The 14,361-nt window shown below is 41.6% G+C and overlaps 1 protein-coding gene across 1 annotated transcript in view; it reads right to left on the bottom strand.

Annotated features, from left to right (window-relative positions):
• AFF3 (AF4/FMR2 family member 3) overlaps positions 1-14,361 on the bottom strand; it is a 320,892-nt gene that overhangs the window by 81,907 nt on the left and 224,624 nt on the right. The window contains exon 8 of the mRNA XM_031056148.1: positions 8,466-8,517. Coding sequence (XP_030912008.1) covers positions 8,466-8,517 — 52 coding nt within the window. The remainder of the gene's footprint in view (positions 1-8,465; positions 8,518-14,361) is intronic.

The following is a 14,361-nucleotide window of genomic DNA, read 5'->3' as shown; positions in this document are numbered from 1 at the left end:
CCCATTAATCCTTATTAATCTGCAGGGGCAACACAGTCTAGTGACTTGAACATGGCACCTGGGAGTGAAAGACCCAAGTGCTAATCCTGACTTTGCAGCTGACTTGCTGTGCGGCTTCAAACAAACCACATCTCAGTCACAGTCTCCCTGTCAGTTGTAGAGAGATAATAATTCTTGCTTAGCTCTACCTAAATACCTCTCAGGGGCATTGTATTAAGTAGTTACTACTTGTAAAGTGATTTGGATCTCTAAATTGCTGTATAATCAGCATGGGTATTAACCATACAGAGAATTTTATAAATCTGTAAATGCTGAGTCTTGTGTCCTGCATCTGCTCAGATTTTTCCTGCAGTCTGGCCCCAAAAACCATGCAAGGTTCCAACACAGACGAGCTAACTTTAATCTTTTCCAGTGGAGATGAGTAGAAGAAAAATCCTTGTTATTTTACATTAATAAAATGGTTAATTTCCAATTCCAGTGTTAGGAAGGTCTCAGTCATGGCAAACAAAGCAGCGGTCACCTTGGAAAACCCCTTCTGTCTCAACAGAAGTAGTCTCCTTATCCAGGAAAAAGTAACTTGGTGGAAGTGCTGCTTGCACTTAGGCTATTGCAGACAAGAATTGTCAGTGTTGTGCCACGGGCTTTAAAAGATTTATTGGGAAGTCTGAAAGCTCAGAAATTAAAGTAGATTTTTTTTGAGAAGTCCAAATACGTGAAAATAGGGGAGAGACAAGCCTAAATTCCCCCAATAGTGGTAACACTTCCCAGGGATGTGCTATGTCAATCAACTGTGATGCATTTCCTACTACCCAAGTATCTGCTTGGATTGTGCAAGGAAATTAAAAAAAAAGACAGGGGTAACATCCTAGGCTGATTGAAACCAGTGGTTAAACTCTCACTGACTTCAGAGGAGGCAGTTTTCATCCTAGGTGCATGAGAAATTGTAGCAATGGTTCCTCAGTCTCTTTTTCTTAAATGGTACTTTTGATGGATTGGCTTCTCAATCTTTTTACTCTTTTCTCATCATGTTCTAATATAGCTTCTATTCCCTTTATAATGTCTTTCTCCCCACAATTTATTTTCTTCATTAATTTTTTCCCCTTAATCCCTTTCCCCTTTTGTGTTCATTTTGTTTTCTGACATGCTCTCAGCTGCCTCTCTCTGTTTCTGTTGTCTCCCTGTGCACCACATCTCCCTCACACAGCTCCCCATTCTGGCATCACCCCTGCCTGGGCTCAGTGGCCAAGGGGAGAGAAGTGAGCTTGTCCTTCTGCCTTGCAGGGAGCAAGAGGCAGCTCCTGGGGAGGCTGTGAGACTGTGAGTGTGTGCATGCCTGAGTGTGTGCACACGTGTGAGAGAGACACAGCCTTTAACAGCGGGGATGTTACAAACAGCACTGATTATTAGTAACTGCTCGTTGTTTAACCCTTCTCTTGCAGGCATGCTGGAATGCACTTGCCTGAAGGCAAACAGAGCTCAGTGGCCAGGCTTGAGCAGGACCAAGACTCAGGCACAGTGTCTGGCTGCAGCAAGGGCTCTCTGCAGCAGGAGGAAAACTGCACAGTCTGGAAGGCTTATGAGAGACAGGGACAAGCAAAATCCAGCCTGGAAATGTTGGATCTAATCCTTCCTTATGGCTCAAGTTAGCCAACACTGCTGAATTGATTGCAGTAGGATATGTTCCCACGCCAGTCAAAACAGATGTTCATGCAGTAATTCTTCTTCACAAGGGGAAAAAGTTCTAAGAAAATATTTCAAGAAGATGGGGTTAAGAATGTTACATCAGATACAGAAAGAAGTCTTGGAAAAAAAGTGATATGAGTGGAAAAGGGCAGGCTTTGGAGATTTACCAAGCTAAAACTTAGCTTAGACACAGCATCCACATGAAGAGACAAGGAAGATGCCCTTACACTTTAAATTTCATTTCCTATCTATTTTGGAGTTTTTCTACTAAGAAGCAGGTAGATCAAAGTGCCATGTTCAAATGTCCCCAAATTTTGTGCATGTCCAAGATCCAAGCAGGTCTCTAACTTTTTTCACTGTCATTTATAGTGGTGGCATTCAAATTTAGAGCTTGATCCTGCTTGCCAGCCATAGAATCTGATTTTGTAAGATAGGCAGTGATGTGAGCCAAGTTGGCAGGACAAGACTGAGCTCTTATTTTGTTTCATCTGACAGTTTCAGTGAGGCAATCTCAGTCTTCTTGTCATGCCTTGTGGAAGTGCAAATTTAGATGTCACGGAGATTTTAAAATCAGAGCTGGCAAACCACAAAAAACCTTGGCTCAGCTGGCTTAAATCTTACTCTGGATTCTAGTTAAGTTGGATACCAAAATAATTGCTTCTCTAATACACAGGAAATAATGGACTTACCCAAGTTAAGTAAGGCTGTTACAGTGCCTATTCCTCCAGTCTAAAAACACACTCACATTATAGTGACAGGGGGCTGAACAAAGCATTTGGATTAAGTAAAAAAACCACCTGAGGTCCCAGCCATTCCTTTACCCAAAACTTAATTTCTTCCACTTTCGCTTATCTCTGATTTGTATGGTTTTGGTTGCAGTCAGACTTGTGTGTAGCCAGACTTCATGAAATAAATTTTCTGTGCTCAGTGGAGTGAAAAACTTCTCATCAGAAAGATATTTTCCTCCAAGTTTGTCGAGGCTTTTTTTTTTTTTTAAGAGAAATTCATTTGCAGAAATGATGCAGGCTCTGTGCTTTTTCTCTAGACCTAAGCATTCTCATCTCCTTTTTCACTCATTTTCCTTTCTGATCAAGGATCAAGTATTGCCTGATGAAGAGGTGAATAAAAGGGAATACAACACTAAAATTACATAATGTGGGTAAAATATTTGGACATGGCATGCGTGAACACAATTAGCACTGTCTAAAAATGGTTCTAATAATGCACAGGGCTATGCAGTGTTGTGTTGCAATTTGCCCAATAAAACTCTTCTCTCTAGATATTCCTGCCTTGGTCCTCTGCTCAGTTAATCTTTCACTTTGGAAAGTGCTCTCCTAACAGGTCTTACAGAAAGAAAGCTTTGCTCCTTTATCAATTTGTTTCAGAATTCATTACAGATGGCTTCAAATTAGCTGAAATATTAAATTTCATATGCAGAAGTACTGTTTATAATGACTCTACTAAGAATCATTCCTTCTGGGAGAAGGTAGATGTGTGACTGTTCATTTTCAGGATGATTTTCCTCTTTTTGTTGATTGCCACTCCATATCCAGAAGTGAGAGGGGAAAGTCCCACACCGATTGCCATTGAGCACATAGATGGACTTTTGTCCTGTTGCAGTGTTGTGACAGATTTGGCTTGTCCTAAATGCCTGTGCTGCAGACAGTCCTACAAGAAGGATGCATTTCCAGCAATGCACCCTGGTAACCCTCAACACGTACATGACGGGCACAAAATGTAGGCATGTGTATTCCAATGGGAGCTACAAGTGTAACTCGAATCAGCATCAGTTTTTATGGCTTGACGATGACCAGGGTGATGCTGAAGCACGGACAAGTCCCCCCAGGGCCAGCAGCCCACCCCAACTGTCCCTGGGCTGCCATGGGTGGGAGGCAACCCCAAGATGCCCAGGAAGGCACCCGGCTGGGTGGGCTTCCAGCACCCTATGGGGCTCCAGTGGTGAGTCAGATCAGGCTGACAAGACTTTTATTTTACTGTGCTAAAGCTGTGAACTTTCTGAGGCTGCTCTTCCCCTGAGGTCTCCTGTGAAATGACAAGGCTTTCTGTTGGTCTTGGCTTGCCTGCGGCGGGGCTGGTTTCACTTACACCACTCACACCCTGCAGGACCAGTCTGTCCTTCTCCTCTCCTGAGGAAGGTGGCCACTTGCAGGCAAATGCTGCCTGATCTCTTCCTTCAGTGCGAACACATGAGCAAAATGAAGGAACTTGAGAGGATTGATTGCTGCCTCCCTGTGCACCCTGCAAGGGGGGGCGTCTTAAACCCCTGCAGTTACCTGTCGCCACAGGAGAGTAGTCATACTATTTTTTCTTTGAAAAGAAAAATTTTGTGTCTTCCCTTTTGAGATCAGCCAGGGCTAGAGTGCAGAGCCATGTCCCTGGGAGTGTGTTCTGATCGCTTCTTCAACTTCTGTTTATACAATTTTACAAAATTTTGGCAGGAATCAAGAGCACATACCAGGGTGTTGGCTTTTATGAATCTCGTGGGATGTGAAAGTCAAGCTGACTCGATGAACTTTGGTTACATATTCCAGACAAGCACAATGACTCTATTTATTCAGACTTGGCAGCCAGAATGCAGATTGACTCTGTGGGTAATAAATTTTCACAGCCACAAAACTTCAGCGGCAACCAACCTGATCCTGTGCAAAAAAAATGCATATGAGGAAGCAGACTTGGGTTGCAAAAATATGTTAGATTATTATTCCATGTATGCGTAGCAGTCAGTTAATTTATTTGGCTATTGATTGACACGAATTGCACAAATGATGCCAGGGATCTTTCTCCCTTTAAAGGAATTATTTTCTATTACAAAATGTTCATGATGTAAAAGGACAAGTGAGGGGGGGAAAAAGAGAATTGTTCACATTACAATTGACAATCTCCTTTTAATATTTCACCCAAGACTGATTTAAGTTATCCAGTGACCTCTACGGAGAAGAGCAGGGTATTATAATGGGGACTGTTTCATGTGCTATGCCACACTTCAAAGAGCCAAAAGGCAATAACCACTACAATTCAGTAGTCTGAACAATCTTAAGTACAATTTTGACATCTTCATGCTACAAAGCTTCAGATGCTTTCTGGGAGAGATGATGATGAAATTATTACTCTATGTGTTATAAATCAGAATGAATTGGCTCTTTAACTTGCAGATTTATGTTAACTACCTTGGTATCTGCTAATTGCATGCTCTTCAGATATTGATTGAGGATTAAAAAGTATATTTTCTTCAATCTGTGTGGTGTAAAATATGCCAACAGGAAATTTTCTCTCTGCATATTAGATCCTATGATCACTGCCTGTAAAATTGAAACGATCAGTTTAAATGGATAAACTATGCTCATTAAAGAGGAAAAATACATTTATGTAATTAAAATTACGAGACTAATATGTGTGGATAATATAATTACTGTGGGTGCACATGTACTCAGCTCAAACCCAGCCTCTTTGGCTTCTCCTGGGTCTGTGAATCTCAATACCTTAATTGCTGGTGTTGAGGGAAGGGCTGGGAATGCTTTGCCCACTGCAGTCTCAAAGCTTTTAATCATGCCTCTGTCTTACATTTGGCCTCCCTCATCCATGGCTCACATTCCTTGGTTTGGTCACAGCACTCCAAACACCAGCCCTGGGAGCACAGAAGCACCTGTCCCCCTTTGCACCACTTCCCATTCGCTGCTTGGCAATTTCAGACTTCAATGCAAAATCTCCTCCAAAGTTTTCAAAGTTTTTCTCCCGAACTTCCCCATTTAGAAATCAGCAAAATTAAAAGCTTCCAAGCTTATGTACAGCTCACCTTCAGCTCTTTGAGAAACTGGACTTCTTGAATGAGTCTGCTCAAAGGTTAATTTATTCCATGAGGAATATCTGGGAATCTCTCATGTACTGTTCCTATCCATTAATCTCTGATTTTTTTTTTCTTTCCTGTTTCTGAGCTCAGGAGATATGAGATTAAAGAGCCTCTGAGTTAGGAAGTAAAAGGAAACGAGTTCTGCTGACATTTAAACACAGGTCCATCTGAGCAGTTATTGGAAGAGAGAGTCTGTGTTACTCTTTTTTGTGTCTATTTCCTGCAAGGTGGATAGAAAGGCAGTGTTTTGTTTTTTCAGCAGGTATATTTATTTAGGATTGTTCATTAAGCAAACCTGCAGGTCTCAGCTAAGATTCTACAAAGCATTTCATACAGCAGGAGCCAGCCTGTGGCCTCTGGGAGATTTTTGTCTGTAGAGCCAAGCTAGGAAAAAAATTGGGACTAGAAAAGGGGACCAAATAAATAAATAATTTCCAAAGGCTGTTCATGCCAGGGCCTGTGATGATTAGAAGTGAGTCGTGGCATCTCAGCCCTGCTCTTTGCCGTGTGGGTGGTGAGCCCTGTCCTGGCTCTGCAGAGCTCGCTGGAGCACTGAGGTGACAGACCCAGCCGGTATCAGCTGCATCTTGGAGCCCTGGTGACTGAGCGGAGCCCTGGCACAGCACATGAACACACAGAAGATGTCAATAATTACAAGTCATAGTGCTAAACCAGAGGCCCACGTGTGCCTGCCAGATCAGCAGGACTTTTCCACAATCCCTTCTCTGCCTAAACCTACTCATGTTGTTTATGCACAATAAACACTTTCACATGTCCTTCTCTGATTGCTATGAAGCAAACCAGCATTTTTTCTCTCTGGCTCTCCCAGCCAGTTTCACTCTGACATCCCTCACCCAGGATCCTGTCTCCCTGCCTGAAGGACATCTCTCGTGGCCAGCAGCTCGTGCCTCCCCTATCACCCAGCCCCTGGCTGCAATGTCATGGCACCCTGGTCTGCTTTCATTACTCTTCAGACATCCCTTCTATCCCTCACTTTACTTTGTCCTATGCTGTCTGTGAGCTGTATTTTAAACTACCTAGACAAGCAGGAAGAGTAATTAAATGTGAAGTGTTTCAGCATGAAATATGTTAAACAAAAAGAAATTGAATAAATATGTAAATAATAGAATTTATGTGCTGCATCTTAACACCAAGAAGTTCTGCTCAAAATAGATGAAACAATGGCTTAGTATAAATATTAAAAAGTTTTGATTTACCTGCTGTGTGGAATATATTGTAAAACAGAGACATCTAATAACAAGAGTTAAAGAAAATCATGCCTATCATATGAACCTAGAATTATTTGTCTAAGTTTCTGAATTTCAAAAGTCTACACATCCATTCAGCCTACCCATCTAGATACTCCAGTTACCCATGACTGAAATAATTACATTTGAAGCTCACATGGCTTTGCCCCAGCCAGCAAAAGTACCATGCATCTGCTTGCTCACTCCCTCTGCCCCAGTGGGATGGGGAGGAGAGGCAGGAGAAAAAAAAAGTTTGTGAGTTGATATAAGAACAGTTAAACAGTTGAAATTAAATAAATAAAATAAAGATATTGTAAGAATAATAATTGCAATAAAAAGGGAGACAACAAAAAGAGAGAAATAAATTCCAAAGAAGGACAAGTGATACAAAATATGATTGCTCAGCATCCACTGACTGATGCCCAGCCCATTCCCAAGCAGTGACTGGTGCCTCCCAGCAAACTCCCCCCAGTTTATGTACTGGAAATGATGTTTTGTGGAAGGGAAATCCTTTTGGCCAGTTTGGGGCAGCTGTCCTGGCCACAGGCTCCCCCAGCTTTTGGTGCACTGGTGAAGCAGGAGACACTGAAAAGTCCTTGACTTGAGGTAAGCTCAGCAACAACTAAGACATCAGGGACTTACCAATGCTGTTCTCACACTGAATCAAACCACAGCACTGTACCAGCTACTAGGAAGAAAATTGACTCTATCCCAGCCAATACCAGGACAGAAAACCACATTGTATCTGTGAGATGCAGCCAGGAGCAGTACTGTCCTCATATACTCTGGTGAAGGCATGGGTTGTGCATTTTTGGGAAAGAAGGACAGGAAGGGGGTCTTGGCCTCTCATTCCCAACCAAATCATCCACGCCAGGATACTGAGAAGAACAGAGCATAGCACTGCCTGGCAACAAGGCACTCAACTGGTCATGGGAAAGTCAAGCTCCAGCCCTATTCTACTGAATCCTTAATTATTTAGACAAAACACAACAATATTTTAAGGAAAAATTGGGTGACACCTCCTACAGCCAACAAAACCCAGCTCCCCTGACCCCCTGACACATGGAGAACATTGGATGGTATATCTGCTGCCAGTCAGGTAGTTTAGGGTGTCTAAAACACAGTTGCTGTAATCACTGTGTTACAGAGTGAATCAAATGCACAGCCAAGGCTTTTTCTCAGTTTTCTTTAGCTTTCTTAGCAGGCATGGGCCACGCAGAGTCAGGACCAAAAATGCTCAGAGGAGAGGCCAGGGCTGGGGGGATGCCAGAGGCAGGTAAGAGATAAGCAGCCCAGCAGCTAATCCCCAGGGCCAGCTCATGATTGCAAAGTTGGCCTGAACCCTTAATCCAGAATTCCTGTTTCTCCCCTCCTTGGCCACTCTTTAAAACAAAACAAATTAAAATCAGAAGGAAGCTGATACAAAAACCTTCTGGGTCGCATCAAGGTAATAAATCAAGAGCACTGCAGCCTGTTCCTGACCAATCCAGCAGTTAGCACATGCAGGCTGGCTCTGAGCAGCAACATCTGTTACTCCACTTCCAGTACTGCCATGTATTTTGATAACCTTTCTGTATGTTTAGAAAAAGCATTAGCAAAATATTTGCAGTAGCTCAGTCTCGACATGAAACATGCTTCAAGTGACACGTTACTTGTCTGGTTCTTACCTGGTCATTCTCCTCTTCATCACTGCTTAACTTGAGGTCATCTTCTAGCATCCTGGAAAGCAAGCAGAATGAATTGTAACTTATCAAAATGCTTTAGATTGGATATTTTCTCAGAGCTACTGTAAATATTTAATAATGTAAATAGAAAGAAAATATATTTTATCCCAGGAACTTTGTAGCTGTGACACTGTATCTTATCCAGTTGCTATCAGCTAACTTTTTAATTAATTTCCTACTATTGCTGCCTATATGAAAATGTTTGTTAGAGTAATAATGGATTTTGCAAAGATTCTTGTTATTACAATCATTGACAAACAATTTTATATTCTAAAAAGAATATTTTTGATGCTGACAGGTCAGTACCCTGAGAGCAGATTTTTGTCCATTTGGCTTTGAGCTTACAAAACAGAAGTAGATGTTTACACTGGCAATACTGCAGCACAAAATAAGGTTCAGTGATGTTTCCCAAAGACCACTTTTACTTTATTGTATGTTTGTTGTAAAATTGACATTGACTGAAACAATTAAAGCTAAAATATATTTTCTTAGTGCACAAGAGTATCCACAGGATTTCACTGTCATGTACATATAGAAAATAATGCATCTTTTCTAATGAGGGTTTCATCCTGCCTACCCATATCCTTTCCCCAACTTGATTAAACTGGTTCACAAAGAAGAGGAATCTGGTTTTATCTCCATAGATTTTTTTTTACAATCTAAGATTAAGCAACCAGGAGTTAAAGGAGTTGAAGACGTGCAAAGATTTCCTCCAGTGCTTGAAAGGTCTTAGAGAATAGGACCTATTTTTAAAAAGTGCCTTGGTAATAATAGTAATAATTCAGAAAGTTGCTAATTTTTCTTGCACTCTGGGAAAAAAGAATCTGTAATTTCATCTCAGCTCCAGAAGAAAGCCTGGTGAGCAATTCAAACACATCCTGTGCCGTGGGTGGTCCCTGGAGTGTAAGTATGGCAAGAAGACATATGTAGTAATTTCAAACCACCTCCTTGTACTTGTGCCTAGATCTTCCAAGAGCGTGCCTGCAGAGCATGACTCTTCCATGGGCTCCATGGTGTGCTGCGTCTGAAAAGAGCACCGAGCCCCAGCACGCCCTCCTCAGCTCCTCGTGTGCGCACAGCCCCTGCCTGCTGCTGCTGTCACAGCTGCTTCCCCATCTCCCCACGGCACCTTTCAGGGAATGGAGGTGGGTGAGAACAGGGCTGGGGGTTGGAGCACAAATTCTTGCTAGTTCCTCTCTTAAAGATTCTCCTCTTGCTTTTTTTCCCACATTTCCTTCTACTTGTGCCAATGTTTCTCCTCTGTAAAATCAACGTATCAAACTCAGCAAAATCTCTTGGCAGTGCAGACACCTCGAATATACAGGACACTCATTGAGTTGGAGGGACCTGACAATCTCCCAGAAGGACTTGCCTATGTTTTATCTCAAAGTATGTCCATTGTCAGGAAAAAGCTCTCTGCCATCTCCCAAATCAGCAAATCTTTGATGGCCATATCAATGCAGGCACCACAAGATCCATATTGGCCTTGGATCTCGTCACTTACAGGGATCCAAACAATCTTATAATTGCTCATTCTTTTAATTGGATCTGCTTAGGCCATGCCTCAGAAAGCAGTGCATGAAAATAGAAAGCTCAGATCTGGGATTTGGCACCTATGTGATGAAATCTGCACTGATAGTGATTTAACCAGAAAGTGGTATGCTTGTGTGAAAAGGAGAACTCCCAAGGTGTGACTTCCTGCTCTTCCTTGAGTGCATGAATTTCTGCTAGTGATGTGGTAGTTAAGTACATTTACTTTAGCTTTAGCAGTTTAGTTCTTCTCCTAAATGGAAGCTGAAAAATCAAAAGCATATAACGAAACATTCTAGATACCTCTGTGTATTTATCAGTGTCCTGGATTTTTGTATTAACATATTAAAAAGTATTTTGTGAGCTTGTCATTAGAAGCGACCAGGATATTTAGAAGCCTTTGGGCTGTGTGGCAGTGTGAGACAAGGACTACAATCCAGTACCATCCACACACAAGGAATAGCAAACGGCAGCACTGATCCTTCAAACTCTCCTTGCTTGTACATCTTAGACCATCTTTATTTTCCCTGTCTGTTTTTAATTTCAGAAGTGTTGCTTTCCAAGAAAAGCACTGCCTGCCTGGGGCTCGTGGCCCCTTTTGGAACTACCATCAGACTACAAACGTGCTCCTAACACTGGGGATAGGAAAAATAACCAGGTCATCATAAAATGCTTGCTTGCTTGCTTTTTTCCCCCCTAGAGAGGGATCTGGCTGATACAAGGCTGTATCAGGTTGCCAGTACAGGTCTACCTTGTAAAGCAGGAGCAGTGCAGGTATAACCTCTGTGCCTGAAAGTCTTCACTGGCGCCCAGACAGCTTTCACTCTCAGGTAAGGGCCTCAGTCCCCATCCACAAAGCCACAGCCAGAGCAGGACACACTGTCACCTGGCTTGGGCTGAGGAGGGGATGTTTATGTTACAGGGATTCCATTTTGCACTAAGTGTCTTAAGTAAGGTATATAAATTTTAAGTATGGATGTTTTTGAGGAATATTTCTCCTTAACACCTCATTTCCATCATGAAAACAATGGTGGTTGAAAGAAAAATTCCACAACTGGACCACTTGAAGGCCCCTCTTGAAGAGAGTAAGAATAGAAGTAAAATACTCAAAGCTCACAAGAGGTGTTACATTAAATTGTAATTTATCTCAAAAGCACTTTGACACAAATTCAGCACAGAATGAGCTTTTGTACACCATGTTAGCAGAGCACTTCAGACCATGTTTAAAAGCACCCTTGTTTGGGATAGGATTTCTTTACATAGTCTGGCAAACTTAGCGTAAGGATGGAGAGACAAGCACAGACAAGCTCATGTGCAAACACAGCCTTTACACTTTTTTCAGAATGTGCAAAATTCAGGCCAGTAAGTGACATTATGCATGGGCTTTCAGATTTTTTAAAATGAACCTGGCTTTGAGGTATTTGGGCACTGGTAAAGAGATAAGTAGATACAATCTTGTAAACAAAGCCAGAGAAATGAAGTGGTACTCAAAGCAGCTCTGAAAAACACACAGCACCGCTTAGGGCTTCTGCACTTGAAAAGGGCACATACGGTCAGGAAGTCACTTTGCAGAACCTAATAATACATTTTAGTGAAATCTCTGTGAGGTTGTGGAGGCAGTGAGGGGTGGGCTCAGGCAGGAGTGCTCACTGCTCTTTAATTAATGCATTTGTTCCTTTCTCTACAAAGAATGTGACAGGTAGAGACACAATGAAAGGAAAAGAGGATGGGTTTGGGATATTGAGAAATGCCTCAGCAAGCCAGCTGGTTTCATTCTCCAGGAACAAGGGGTTGCAGCCTGGGGTGATGGGCCATTCAGTTACAGGGGAAAAGGGGGGGCTGTGCAGGCTTACTTACATGAAGAGGAAAATACAGAGTGGTCTGGAGGGCATTGATGTACAACATCTGCCAACGTCAACGTGACTGTGTTTCCAAATCTCCAACAGCTCTTTAGAAACCCTGACCTGTTTTAATCTGAGGGTTATTCACTGCACTGGTTCAGAAGGGTACTGGGGCTGGGGTAGCCTTGTGCTGCACTGCAGAGAGACCTGTGGGACTCCGCTCATCCCAACATGCCAAAGGGCCAGGGGTTGCTCCTGATCAAAATTCCAGGGGATTTGGGATGGAGGCCATCACAGGCTGCCAGGGAACCACCTTGCTCAAATGGAATAGTTGAGACTTGCAACTCTGCTGTTTTGCTTGTCTGCCTTTTTTCCTGGTTTGTCACTGCAGGAAAGCTAAGTCCCAAGCAAGTGTTATCTTCAGCGCAGCCAGAGTGCAGGCAGCAGCAGGAAGACATCTACTTTCCCCTCTGGGAATTAACATTCAAGTAACAACAAGTTTCAAGTGTGAGGGCAGAGTCAGGCCTTATGTCAAAGATTTCTGACAGAGCTGGATGATTCTCCTTCTGAGAAGAAGGAGCTGCTGGGGAAGGAGATGTCAAAGCAGCAGTGTCTGGAGGAGGTCGTCCTCAAGAGCCAGCCAAGAATCTGTGGTCACTTTTGATGTATGGGGCCACTCTGAGGTGCTTCCAGCATAGCCCTACTTAGAAGGATATCTATTTTCTTCCACAGTGAACACATGCCTGAATCCTGGAATTATCCTTCACACCTGCTGGTGCACGTGAAAGAAGCAGCAGGCACCTCACCTTGTATTTCACTTTAACCTCTGATAAATGTCACATTCCTTGGCCTAATGTCTTCTTTCCTTCCCCCTGCAAATTATTTATTGAGGCATAAAACTCTCAAAAATTTCCTCTGTGGTTTGTTTTTTTTTGGTTTTTTTGTTTTTTTGTGATTAGAGAAAGGTTCCTTTTTGGCATCTCAAGAGAGGTTATACAAATGAGGGACAAAACTCTACGTCCCTCTGGTGGTCTAAGCTACTATACAAGATATGGTCTTTCTTCATGATAATGTTGATCATTATAATGACCAGAAAAAAAAAATCAAGAAGGGAAGGGAAAAATATTGATAGTAATTAAATAATTTACACTAATGCTTTAGGAGAGAACATGCCAATGGTTTGTGAGCCCAGGATACAAATACGTGTATATTGCACTTGTCATTTAAATAAACTCAGAAGCTGCTGTCTTTGCAATCTGTAAAATAGCTCTTGAACGTGTGAATCTGATTAAGTGTATTGTTCCAGTTTAATTCTAGGCAGCATTTCAGTCAGAATACCGTGTGCATTATGGACTTCTATGACTTCTTCCCACTGTGTAGGAAAGGAACTTCAGTAGTGGAAAAATACTTTGATTTTAGCTGAAGCAAAGAGTTGCAATGAAATATCAAAATCAAATAACTAAGTGCTTGCTCATTTGAGTTTAGGCTACCACAATGTTTTATTCTGAATGCTTTTGGAAAATTATCTTATTTTCAATGTACCTTACTGGCATTTTATTTTCTTTCCCATAAATGCATACTGACCTTTCAAGAACTGGGCATTAGTTTTGATATTACCAGAAACCCAGAAAGAAAATAGATATTATTCTAAGTAGCAGTATGCTAGAAGACTTTCAGACTGACCCTAGATGTTTAAAGTCACAACTGATGCGCTGATATAGGAGAAGAAAAGTATTCCTTCACATTATAAAAAAAGCAAAACAAAACCTTCCCAGGGCCACAGCACAATGTAAGACCTTTAACTCTTGTCCTCAGCAAAATGAGAGAGAATGCCAGGTGGGAATCTGATGTTCCTACCCAGACTGTGCCCTTATGTTACTGGGATTGTTTCACCTACAACTGCTCACGTACATAATATGACTTAAGCTCCAATAAGACAAATGTACCTTCAGTTTCTGGCTGTCTTCCATTGCTTTCTAAAAGAGAAACGCTAGGAAAAATATGCCTGGTAAGAAGTACAGAGAATTAATAAGAAACAGATGAACATGCTTCCTTTCTTTAAAAAAAAAAAAAGAAAAAAAGGAAAAAAAAAAGATAAAGAAAAGCAAAATGAATGTTGTTGCTATAACCTTGGTTACTTGCACATAACAGATGGGCAGTTATATTCATTACTTACCTACAGCCAAAACAGGTATTTCAAATAGCTTTGTTTACTAATCCTAAATATTGGAGTGGCTGCTTTTATACAGTAGTAATTTTTAATTAATTAGATTCTGATTGCTGAAATTATTTTTCACTCTAGTGCTATAACTGATGCAAATGTTTCACTTTGGAAAAGCTCATGCATTTATATTATCTGAAAAGTGTAGTATTTATTTTTGTTTTATACAAAATAAAGTCAAAAGCTTATGGATTACAGTAAGCAATGAGATCAAGAGGATATTTTATAAGTGCTGTAACAGAGCTTT

Source organism: Geospiza fortis, unplaced genomic scaffold (genome assembly GCF_000277835.1).
Source record: "Geospiza fortis unplaced genomic scaffold, GeoFor_1.0 scaffold192, whole genome shotgun sequence".
Classification (NCBI taxonomy): domain Eukaryota; kingdom Metazoa; phylum Chordata; class Aves; order Passeriformes; family Thraupidae; genus Geospiza; species Geospiza fortis.
Note: the sequence above shows the minus strand (reverse complement) of the source record. Positions and strands in the feature narration are given on the sequence as shown.